The sequence below is a fragment of the Macrotis lagotis genome, chromosome 4, assembly GCF_037893015.1.
Source record: "Macrotis lagotis isolate mMagLag1 chromosome 4, bilby.v1.9.chrom.fasta, whole genome shotgun sequence".
Classification (NCBI taxonomy): Eukaryota; Metazoa; Chordata; class Mammalia; order Peramelemorphia; family Peramelidae; genus Macrotis; species Macrotis lagotis.
The window spans coordinates 247528685-247539706 of NC_133661.1; the positions used below are offsets into that span (position 1 = coordinate 247528685).

The window sequence follows — 11022 nt, forward strand, 5'->3', positions numbered from 1 at the left end:
GCCTGAATGTATGTGCATTGCTGGTAGGTGAAGGGAGTTGTTTGTCCTTATATTAAAAGGTTAAAAAACAATTTTTAATTCACACTTTCTCTAGAAATAACCAGAAGTCAGAAGTCAATATATAGTTTACTTTCTTTCTCCTCTGAACTTTATTGACTTTATTTCTACCTACTTTATGTATGTACTTGTTCCAGTCTACTTTACTAAGGTTTTGCATACCTACCCTACGGACTATAATCTTCTTGAGGGTAAGAACTCTATCTCATTGTTTTAGCTATTCTTCTTTCTTACTCAGATCCCTTTCCTTGGAAGACATTCCAAAAGCATTTACTGAATTGGACAGTTAATTGTTTTGATTTCTGAAATTGTTTTCCAATCATTTCATTCCTCCTCCAATATAATTAGGAATGTTAGAGAGACAAAAGGTTACTAAAACAAATCCTGAAATACTTCAAAAGGCAAAGTTGAAAGTCTTCAGTTCTGTAAATAGTCATTCACTCATTTGGGGGGAAATTGTTTGTGTGTTTCTTTCTTTCAACACATTATCCAAAGAAAGCTTTGAACAGTAATGATTTTTCATTTTAAACCAGAATCCATGATGCTGAATTTCCCCATTAACTAACTTGTCTTTAATAACAAGTATTGTGAAGCTCAAATTCCTTCCTTCTTGCCCCACAGAAAGTATATAGGTTAAAGTTAGAAAGTAATTCTATATATAAGTCAATGGAAATACATACAGAAATATAGAACTAAGAAAAAGTTTGAAGTTGCAATTACCCAATATATGCAGAATATATATGTGTATGTATACATATATACATCCATATGCATATATGATATGCATCTATTTACTAAACATTTGGTCTTAATTTTCTACCTTTAACAAGTTCAACGTGCTGTGAAGCTGCTATATATTAAGAAGGTCAAAGGAGATTCTGTCTGATGTGATATGAGATGATATTTTAAACAAATTGAGGATTTAAGAAATTCATTTTATCAACTTTGTCTCAGTAGATAAGCACAATAAAAACAGGTCAGAAAGTCTTCTTTAGCAACTAAAAATATGGCAAACATGATAAAGAAATTATGTGCAAACACAAAATGTATCGTTTTAAAGTTGAGCAGAAAAATGTTATTTTAAAAACATCTTATATTCATGTCCTATGACATTGCATTCTTTCTGCCCCCCACGTCTTTTAGGAATTTTGTACTATTTGTTAAGATTATAAACTAGTTTTCCCCTCTTCCCTACCATTCAAAGCTAAACTTATTTATTGATATTCCACTTGCTTCAAGATGTAAAGTAAATTTTTTTTAAAAAAAAGACTTAAAGAATAGATTTTATAAAATAGAAAAAAATGAACTTTAAGTTTTTATTTTGGTGACAAAACGACTCACAAGCGTGTTGTACATAGTTTTAAATGTCTGAAACAAATGCTGTTTCAAGAAGAAGCATGAGAATCTTTCTCTTCTGTGAATGGTGCTGAGCTGACTTCCTCAGCAGTCTTGAACTCCTGGTGGTGATCTCTTTGAGAATCTCTCCCTATTTATTCCCAAACACACCACACACACACACACACACACACAACCACTCATTCATTCACTCACTCATACATCCACACAAACACTCTTTCAGGGCTAAGGATGTCAAACTGAACACAAAACTAAAGAGACACCTTAAAATAAGACAAATCATCAGATCTTGACAGAATCTCCCACAACTTCCTTAAAGGAACTGAATGCCTGGGCAGACACCCATATGCAAACACACACAAGGCAACACAACACCGCACATCATGAAGCAAAATTGTTTTTAATTTACTGGATCTAGAAAAAAAAAAGAGTATGCCAGAGTTTTAAAATAATTCTGACGATGATGACGACAGCAGTGATGACTTAGCATGTGCAACTTCATACCCTACTGGACCATAGGTTCTCGAACATCAAAATATTACCTGTCCTGTGTGAACTGAGTGTCTCTCCTCTCTAAGCTTCCTAGCATAGCAAAGAACTGGATTTGCCACCAAAGAAAACTTTTCATGCTGTGAGACATAACCACCCGCTGAGCAGTGTTGGAACTTCCCCTGCCCTTTTGATCGACTTACTTTTCTGAACACAAACAAATAAAAACAAAAGGAAACCTACTGATTCCCAATGGGTTTGTGGAGTCAACCCACCCTAGCATTCTGAGTCACTCTGACCTTCCTGTGACAGACTGAGAAAGGCAAAAATTTTCCTCTGTCTCATTAGAGATGCTTCGGAGTTTTGAAGCAGGATGAAAAGTGGAAACATTAGCGCCGGTTAATATTCCAAACCACAAATAAAGGAGAGGGGGGGAAAGGGGTGCCTACAAAAAAATGAGGGGGGGGGAGAGGGCAAGGAAGGGCACGGAGACAAGAAAAAGAGAGAAGTTTGATTACTCACATGCTTCAGGTTTGGAGACCAGGACCAAGGGGGCTGTGGTGGAATTTTCTACCCCTCAGGTGTTCCTAATTGCTGATTAGACGTTTGCTTAGCTCCTCCTGCATAAGCCGACAGTCCCCTGTCTGTGTCTCTCTTTGTGACTAAGGACACAGTACTCCCAACCTATAAATAGATCCCGGCTCCGTGATTGATATAACAGGCAGCTGACAAAAAAAAAAATAACCAGGTCTTAAGCAAAACAGCTAAAGCTATAGTCTTTCCACTGTACCAAACCCTATATATATATATACCCAATTGGCACCCCTCCCCCCAATTAAAAAATTAAATTTAATAAAGATGTGTGTAGTGGGGAGGGGGAGGGGAGGAGACATGATTTCTAGAAGGTGAAAAGGGGGAAGTGAAAAAGATAATTACTTCCCCAGCAACTTAGGGTCATGAAAGCAAATGAATGAAGTTGAGCAGATGGGGGATGAGGGAAAGGAGGGAAAACCTAGTTCTGAACAGGCTTTTAGATGCTTTAAAAGACAAACTTGAAACCCTGAGCTCCAACAGCCCAGGTTGGAGGAAAAGTTCTGATTTTAAAGAATTCATCAGCTCAAAGTGCTTTCCTTGAAAGTTCCATCCCTTAGTGAATTACTCCAACCATTCTAGAGAACAACTGGAACTCTGCCCACCCTTAGACCCAGCAATATCATTCCTAAGTCTGTATTACAAAAAAAAAAAAAATCAGAGAAAAAGGGAAAACTTCCACATGTACAAAAATGTTTATAGCAGTCCTTTTTGTGGTGGCAAAGACTTGGAAATTGAGGGGATACCCATCAGTTGGGGAATGACTGAACAAATTGTGGATTATGATTGTTATAGAATACTATTGTGCTATAAGAAATGATGAAGGGGGAATTTCAGAAAAACCTAGAAAGATTTATATGAACTGATGCAAAGTGAAATGAGCAGAACTAGGAGACCATTGTACCCAGTACAATATTATTGTGATGATCACCTGTGAAAAACTTAGCTTCTCTTATCAAAAATAATAATCCAGTGCAATTCCAAAGGAGCCATGATGAAAAAAGGTCAACTGCCTCCATTGAGAGAACTTAAGAATTCAAGAACAAATAAAGCTTACATTTTTACGTTCTTTATTTTTCTTCGGGTTTTTGTGTGTTTCTTTTGTGGAAATATAGAAACATGGAAATATGTTTTACGTGACTTCACATGCATAATAGATATCATATTGCTTGCCTTTTCAAGAGATGAGTGAGGGACAGGTGGGAAAAACAGAATTTGGAATTCAAATATTTTTTAAAATGAATTAAACATTCTAAAATGAATTTTTACGACTTGACAAGCAATTAGGAAATATTTAATGAAATAAATGAAAAAAAATTTTTAAAGTAAAGATTCCATCTTGTTGTCAAATCAGGAGGGAGAAAAGGACACATTTCCTAACAGAGTGAGTAAGGTCCTACTTGGAGACTATGTGAAGGTTGGGGCATAAGGTATCGGACTGGAAATAAAGTCTTCACATTTTTATATGCTGGTATCTCAAGATATAGTAGACCTATGTAGCAGATCATAGTTAAAGGAATCCTGAAAAAGATAGTCCCACCAGAGGAAATACTCAGAGCTGGAGGTTAGCTTATTTTGGTTTTATTTGGGTGATATTAGACATATTTCCATTTATCCAAGAAAAGGCATTTATCTGAAGAAGTATCCTCCAGGAGAATATGGAAAGGTTCATCATTTGAAAAATGAAAATATTGGGGAGGCTAGGTGGCACAGTGGATAAAGAACCAGCCCTGGAGTCAGGCGTACCTGGGTTCAGGTCTGGTCTCAGACACTTAATAATTACCTAACTGTGTGGCCTTGGGCAAGCCATTTAACCCCATTTGCCTTGCAAAAACCTAAAAAAAAAATGAAAATATGATAGAGACCAAGAGTACAAGAATTTACTCTATCATTGTTGTAATGCAAGTGGGTTATCCCCACTGAACACACTGGTTAAGTTTCTTGGTTGATAGCTCACTAGACAGAATTTTCCAAGTAGTTACAAAGCCCAGATTTCACAAATTGAAGAAAGTATAGGTTATTCTATAGATGATCAGACAATTACCCTGCTTGCCATTTAGGGAAATCCAATTCTGGTTCTAAGAGAATGGTAGGAAAAAGAGAGGAGGGAAGAGAAGAAACCTCTATTTATTGTAATTGCATCAGCAAATTCACTTGGGAAAATCATTCAGGGCCTCCCTCTTTTCAGTAATATGGGTGAAGATCTTGGAACTGGAACCTCTTTATGATATGAGGCATATGGTATTTTATAATCTTTAGAACCATCATTTGATTTTTAGGGCACAAAAGTAATAGATTCTAGAAAGGTAAGTTTTAAATAAGGTAACTAAGTGAAATAGTGGACTCCTGGCCCTGGAGTCAGGAAGATCTGAGTTCAAATTCTGTCCCAGACTTTACTAGCAGGATAACCCTGAACAAACCACTTAATCCTGTTTGCCCCATTTTCCTCATCTGCAAAATGAGCTGAAGAAGGAAATGACAACCCACTCCAAACCACTCTAAAAACCCTAAATAGAGTCATGAAGAGTCAGATACAACTAAAAACAAAATAATATCAGTTTTGAATGGTGGCAGCAAGGACAGGAAAGACCTAGTAAACAGTGCACTTTAGGAATATGTAGGTAGGGTTCTTTAATGAGTACTGTAGAAAACAGGCTATGTGGAAAATAATGTCATTGGACCATGAAGGATATAGATGGTGGAAGAACATCAAAGACAATATGATGCAAACAACATGTTGAGTATCTAGTGTATTCATAACTCTATGCTAAACATTGGGAAAGAGGCAAGATTTAGATTAGATAGTCTGTTTTATGGATCCTACTGTCCAGTAGGAGGTAACATAATAATTTATCACTGCCTTAGAGAATTACAAAATAAAGTGATATGTAAAGTCTGAAAGAAAAAGTTGTTACTCTGAGGAGGAAAGATTTTTTTTTTTTTGGTTTTTTTGCAAGGCAATGGGGTTAAGTGACTTGCCCAAGGCCACATAGCTAGGTAATTATTGTCTGAAGATAGATTTGAACTCAGGTCTTCCTGACTTCAGGGCCAGTGATCTATCTACTGTGCCACTTAGCTGCCCCCTGAAGAAAGATTTTCTAGAGGAAGTACCTTCTTATTTTTCTTACAGTTTTGTCTGAAGTTGGTTCACTCAAACCTACCTTCTGAATATCAAGTGGACAGTTGCTTCAAAGTGCCTACTTGTTCCTCTGTGCTACTCACAAGTCAGGACTAGAGGACAGCAACATAGTCCAATCCATCTAGAATATAAGAGGTAGGAAGTGCTATGTGGGTAGAAGCTGCAGATTACAATGGAAAGAGTCCTGAATATAAAATTACAGAATCTAGATTCAAATCCCAGCTTTCATATTTATGACCAGAGTGACCTTGAGCAAGTTACCTAAGTCAAAGTAGAAATAAGCATGTGTGAAACTATGCTTAGTACTTTACAAATATACAAATATATTGTCATTTGATAATCACAATAATCTTGTGAGGTAGGCTTATTATATTATTCCCATTTGGTAGTTAAGGAAACTAAAATAGAGATTAAGTAACTTGTCCAGGGTCACACAGCTAGTACATGTCTGAGGCACAATTTGAACTAAGGTCTTCCTGACTCAAGGTCCACTACACTACCCAGATATATGAGCAGCTGTATTGGTCCTAGAGGTAGGAAGATTCCTTTTCCAGCATTCAAAGCCAGCCTCAAGCACTTACTAGCTATGTGAGCCTGGGCAAGTCACGTCACTCTAGTTTGCCTCAATTTCCTCATCAGGAAAATAAACCACTCCCTGCCAAGAAAACCCCAAATGGGTCACCAAAAATCAGACACTATTGGAACAACTAAAGGTAAATGCCAAATTTGAAAAAAAAAAACATTGTGATGGTAATGAAAATACCAATCATGACTCAGACAGTATAATTGTATCCTAGATGGGATGGAACCAGAGGTATCCTATATCAAAATATTACCTGTTCTGGTTGGACTGGGTATCTTTTCTCTCTCACCTTCATAGCAGGGTAAAAGCTGGAACTCCCACCAAATAAATTTTTCAAGAAACTTTTCACACTTTGACACCACCATCTCCTGATCAGTACTGGCACTTTCTGCTCTCTTTTTGATCTACTTACTTTTCTCAATCCAAGCAAACAAAAATAAAAGGAAGTAACCTCTCTGGGACTCAGCTCCTCATTTATACAATGAGGCAGTTGAGCTAGATGAACTGTAAGGTACCTTCTATTCTGATCCTAGTAAACAGACCACAGGTGCTGTGGGATGCTTCAAGGTTGGACACCTCAAAGATACCAAGATCATCCACTTCATCCTAGGTCACAACCAGTCATCTTGACTTTTGTCTTTCCTATGGACTTAGATGACTGAAAGAGAAAGTAAGGTTGATGTCTTTACACATCTCTGCAATTCAATTCTCCCATGAGTCAAGACATCACTTATGATGATAGTAGTTCCCTTGGAAAATGTAGAACAAACAACATTCTGTCTGATAGCTCCTTCTCTCTCCTTCACTCATCCTCTTCCTTCCCACTCCCTAAATATTAAGTGCCCCCCAAGGCTTCCTCAGGCCCTCTTCTTTGAATTATTGTGCACTCTGGCCTCTATTTCCATGGGTTCAATTATCTACTCTAGGTAGATGACCCCCCACCAAAACTGTATTTTTCAGCCTAAATGTCCTACCAGCATCTCAAAATCAACATGTCTATATTTGAGCTTATCTTCTTCTTTAAACCCATCCCTCCTCCCAGTTTTCTTATTTCTCTTGAAGCTAGTCTTCCCAATTTAAAACCCTGGAATCATGTTCCCCCCCCCCCCTTTCTTACTCCCCACATACAGGCAGTGACCATGTCCTGCCAGTTCCTTTATGAGGCAGGGTGATATGGGGGGAGGGCATATCAGACATGCAATCAGGAAGATTGGATTGTTATATCATTTCTGTATGTCTGTATGTCTATATATCATTTCTGTATTTCTGTATGTCTATAGGCAAGTCAGGTAACTTCTTTGAATTTCATTTTCTTAAAATGGAGATTAATACCACTTTATAATGACTCCTTTATAGTGTTTACAAAAATTAGGTAAGATAACATTTACAAAGTACTTTGTAAACTTTAAAGCATTATAAATATGCATTAAATTAATTTATATCAACAGTTTTCAAAGTATGAAACCACTGGGGGTCCCTGATACACTTTTAGGAGGTCCTCAAGGTCAAAATTAGTTTCATAATAATATAAAGGAGCTTTAATTTCTAATTCAATAAATATCAATAGATAACCCACATAAACAAAAGCTCTTTGTCTGGGGTGGGGTCCTCAATAATTTTAAGAGTATAAAGGAATTCTGAAACCAAAAAGTTTTAGAACCACTCATTTACATAATGTTGGACAGGGAAGAAATGTAGAGAGATCATTTAAGAGATTTTTTTCAGTGGTCCAGGAGAGAGGTAATGAAGGCTTGAGCTATAAAGTAAAGGCAATTTTAGTAAAGATAACAGATGGGAGTTACACTATAGAGTTCTATTGTCATTATTTAGGGAAAGGTCTGGATTAGGTGCAGCTAGGTGGCACAGTGGCTAGATTGCTTGCCCTAGAGTCAAGAAGATCTGAATTCGAATCCTGTCTCAGACACTTACTAACTAGATGACCCTTAGCAAGCTAGGACTTAATCTTGTTTGCCTTAGTTTCCTCATTTAACATATGAGCTAGAGAAGGAAACTGTAAAAACTACTTCTGTAACTACTTCACAGACAAGATTAAAAATGACTCAACAAGTATATTCTGGAATGTTTTTCAGGAGGGAGAGGGGGAAGGGGTGAAAAAACTCTCAGGATATAAAGTCTTTTTGTGGATTAGCAACCCATCTCTAATTTATAGTTCCTAGAGAGATTCCTAGGGCTAGGGGACAGTGCCTCATCAAAGTCTAACCTGGAGGTCAACTTGCCCATGCTCACATAGCTAGTATGTAGAAGTTGAAACTCAGGTCTTTACTATCCCCAAAATTAGCCTCAGTTATTTTTGTTTTTTTATTAACTCTACAACATTTCTCCCATTTCTTCTCTCCATTCTTAACATTTCTATTTCACTAGCTTAAGCCCACCTCACCTCTCACTTGGACTGTAATAGTCTCTTTACCTCTAGTTTCTCTTCTCTCCAATCCATCTTCCAAACAGCTGCTAAAATAATCTTCCTAAGACATAAGATAAGTCTCAGCATCATACACCCCTGCTCAGAAACTTTAAGTAAGCATACTTACTCCTAGGATAAATACAAACCTTTTAGCCTACCTTGTTTGGCCCTCCACAATCTGACTTCAATCTGTGTCTTCAGCTTGACTCTCCCACAAGCTTTGTAACTTTGGAGAGCTAATTTACTTAAATGACTCTCAGTCTGCTTTTCTAGAAAAGGAAAGGGTTGGAATCTGTTGATCCTATTCTCATCATTATTATTCTTTTGATTTCAAGAAGCAGGGGGGTATTAGACAAGTAGAAAAGCACACATACATACATACATACACACACACACACACACAGTCACTATCATGTCATCAATTAAATTTATGTTTGTAATATATAATTTTACTTATGTATAGCACTTCATGATTTTCAAAGCACTCTAATGTATATTATTTTCATAATCTATTTTATTTTTAATTTATGGAATAAAATATGCATTTCTATAATAATACAATTAAAAGTAGCTTGTACATGAAGCTACAAGTCTACTATGCACAGTGTGCTATTCCTTTCAAATATACAATAAAATTACCATGTAATTTTTCTTTTTTTTTTTTTTCCTTTTTTTCTCCTCTCCCCCATCCTAGGGATGGTTACCATTAGACGTAAATCTCATTAAGTTTCTGATTCTCATAGCGACTTTATGAGGTAGGAGGGTATGCCTGCTTCCAAAATTTAGAAACTCAGACTCAGAAAAGTTAAATGACTTGTCCAAGGTTACAGAGCTAAGAGACATCTACTCATTTTCACTCCCTTCCATTGGCTGGGTTTAGTATAGCCAAAGTAGGGTGAAATAGAAATCACTATTTAGACATGAATCATACCATTCTCCATCCATCTCCTGGCATTTGCAGAATCTGGATAGAATTCAAAATGAAAAAAAGTGTAGGCATTTTTTTCTCATTTACTTGTTTTTGTTTTGGGGTTATATAGACTATGTTTTGGGGTTAAGATTCTTTTGAACAGTGTGTGTGTGTATGTGTATATTTTAGTCAGAGTAAAAGGGAAAGGGAAAAGAAAGTCAGAAGGAAAGAAGGAAATACAAATGGAAGGGGGGAAATTATGAACTTATTGACAGAACTAGAAGGTTTCTTAGAGGTCATCTTGTCCAGCCCCCTCACTTTACAGATAAGGAAGCAGAAACCCAGGAAAGTGGATCAATCTGTCCAAGGGCACACAGATCATAAGGAACAGAGCTGGGGTTTGAGCTCCAGGTCCCCTGATTCTAAATCTGGTGTATTTTCCTTTCTGCCCCTCCCAAACAATGGATTGCCATGCCCCTAGTTGAAGTTCTTGCTCCTGTGTGTTGACTGAGCAGATTCCTCTGCTATTTAACAACACTTCTGTCACATCTTTCAATTGGACACTCCACCAGGAAACAAAAGATCAAACTGTATTAAGAAAATTTTTAATCTGAAAAAACCTTAGGGGTGAGAAGAGATAATGGTAGACAGTTGTTGAAGATTACAAAAAGATCTTCCTCCCCCCCTCCAAATTTAGTTGTATCATTGTTGTTCAGTCATTTCAGAATCCGACTCTTGGGACTCATTTGGTTTTTTTTGGGAAAAGATCCTGTAGTGGCTTGCCAATTCTCTTCTGCAGCTTATTTTACAGATGAGGAAACTGAGGCAAACAGGGTTAAGTGACTTGCCAGGATCTCATAACTAGTTAAGTGTCTGATGCTGAATTTAAACTCAGGAAGATGAGCCTTCTTGACTTTAGAGCTGATACTCTGTTCACTGTACCACCTACTTGTAATTAAACCATAGCATTCCAAAGCTAGGGGAGTAAAATGATACCATGAAAAGAGAACTGGGAGCAGCTAGGTGGCATAGTGAATAGATCACTGGCTCTGGAGTCAGGAGGACTTGAGTTCAAATTTGGACTCTGACATGTAATAATTGCCTAGCTATGTGACCTTGGGCAAGTCACTTAACCCCATTGCCTTCAATAAATTTTTAAGAATTTGAAAAAAAATGTAAAGAGGACTGGATTTGGAGACAGAGGGTCAGAGTTAAATCCTGACTCTAAACCTGGTATCTATCTACTGTGCCACTAGAGTCTTGTTTTATTTTTTTTAAAGACTGCAAAAAAAGGAAGTTTAAATTCCATCTTGGAAAATGTCCTCACCACTGCCATGTTGCTTAAACTCTCTGAGTCTCAGTTTTACCACCTAAAATAAGAAAGATAACACCAAAAGTACCAGACTTAATAAGGTTCTTAGGAGAATCAAGTAAAGAAATTATGTAAAGTGCTTTTTAAAACAGAGAGTTATATA

General features: G+C 37.0%; 1 protein-coding gene across 1 annotated transcript in view; it reads right to left on the reverse strand.

The window, feature by feature from the left end:
• The window catches only part of ESRRB (estrogen related receptor beta), a 221920-nt gene extending 219311 nt beyond the window's left edge, over positions 1 to 2609 (reverse strand). Inside the window, exon 1 of the mRNA XM_074235673.1 lies at positions 2425 to 2609. Within this exon, the coding sequence (XP_074091774.1) occupies positions 2425 to 2426 (2 nt within the window). The 5' untranslated portion in view covers positions 2427 to 2609. The remainder of the gene's footprint in view (positions 1 to 2424) is intronic.
• Positions 2610 to 11022: the final 8413 nt, after the last annotated feature.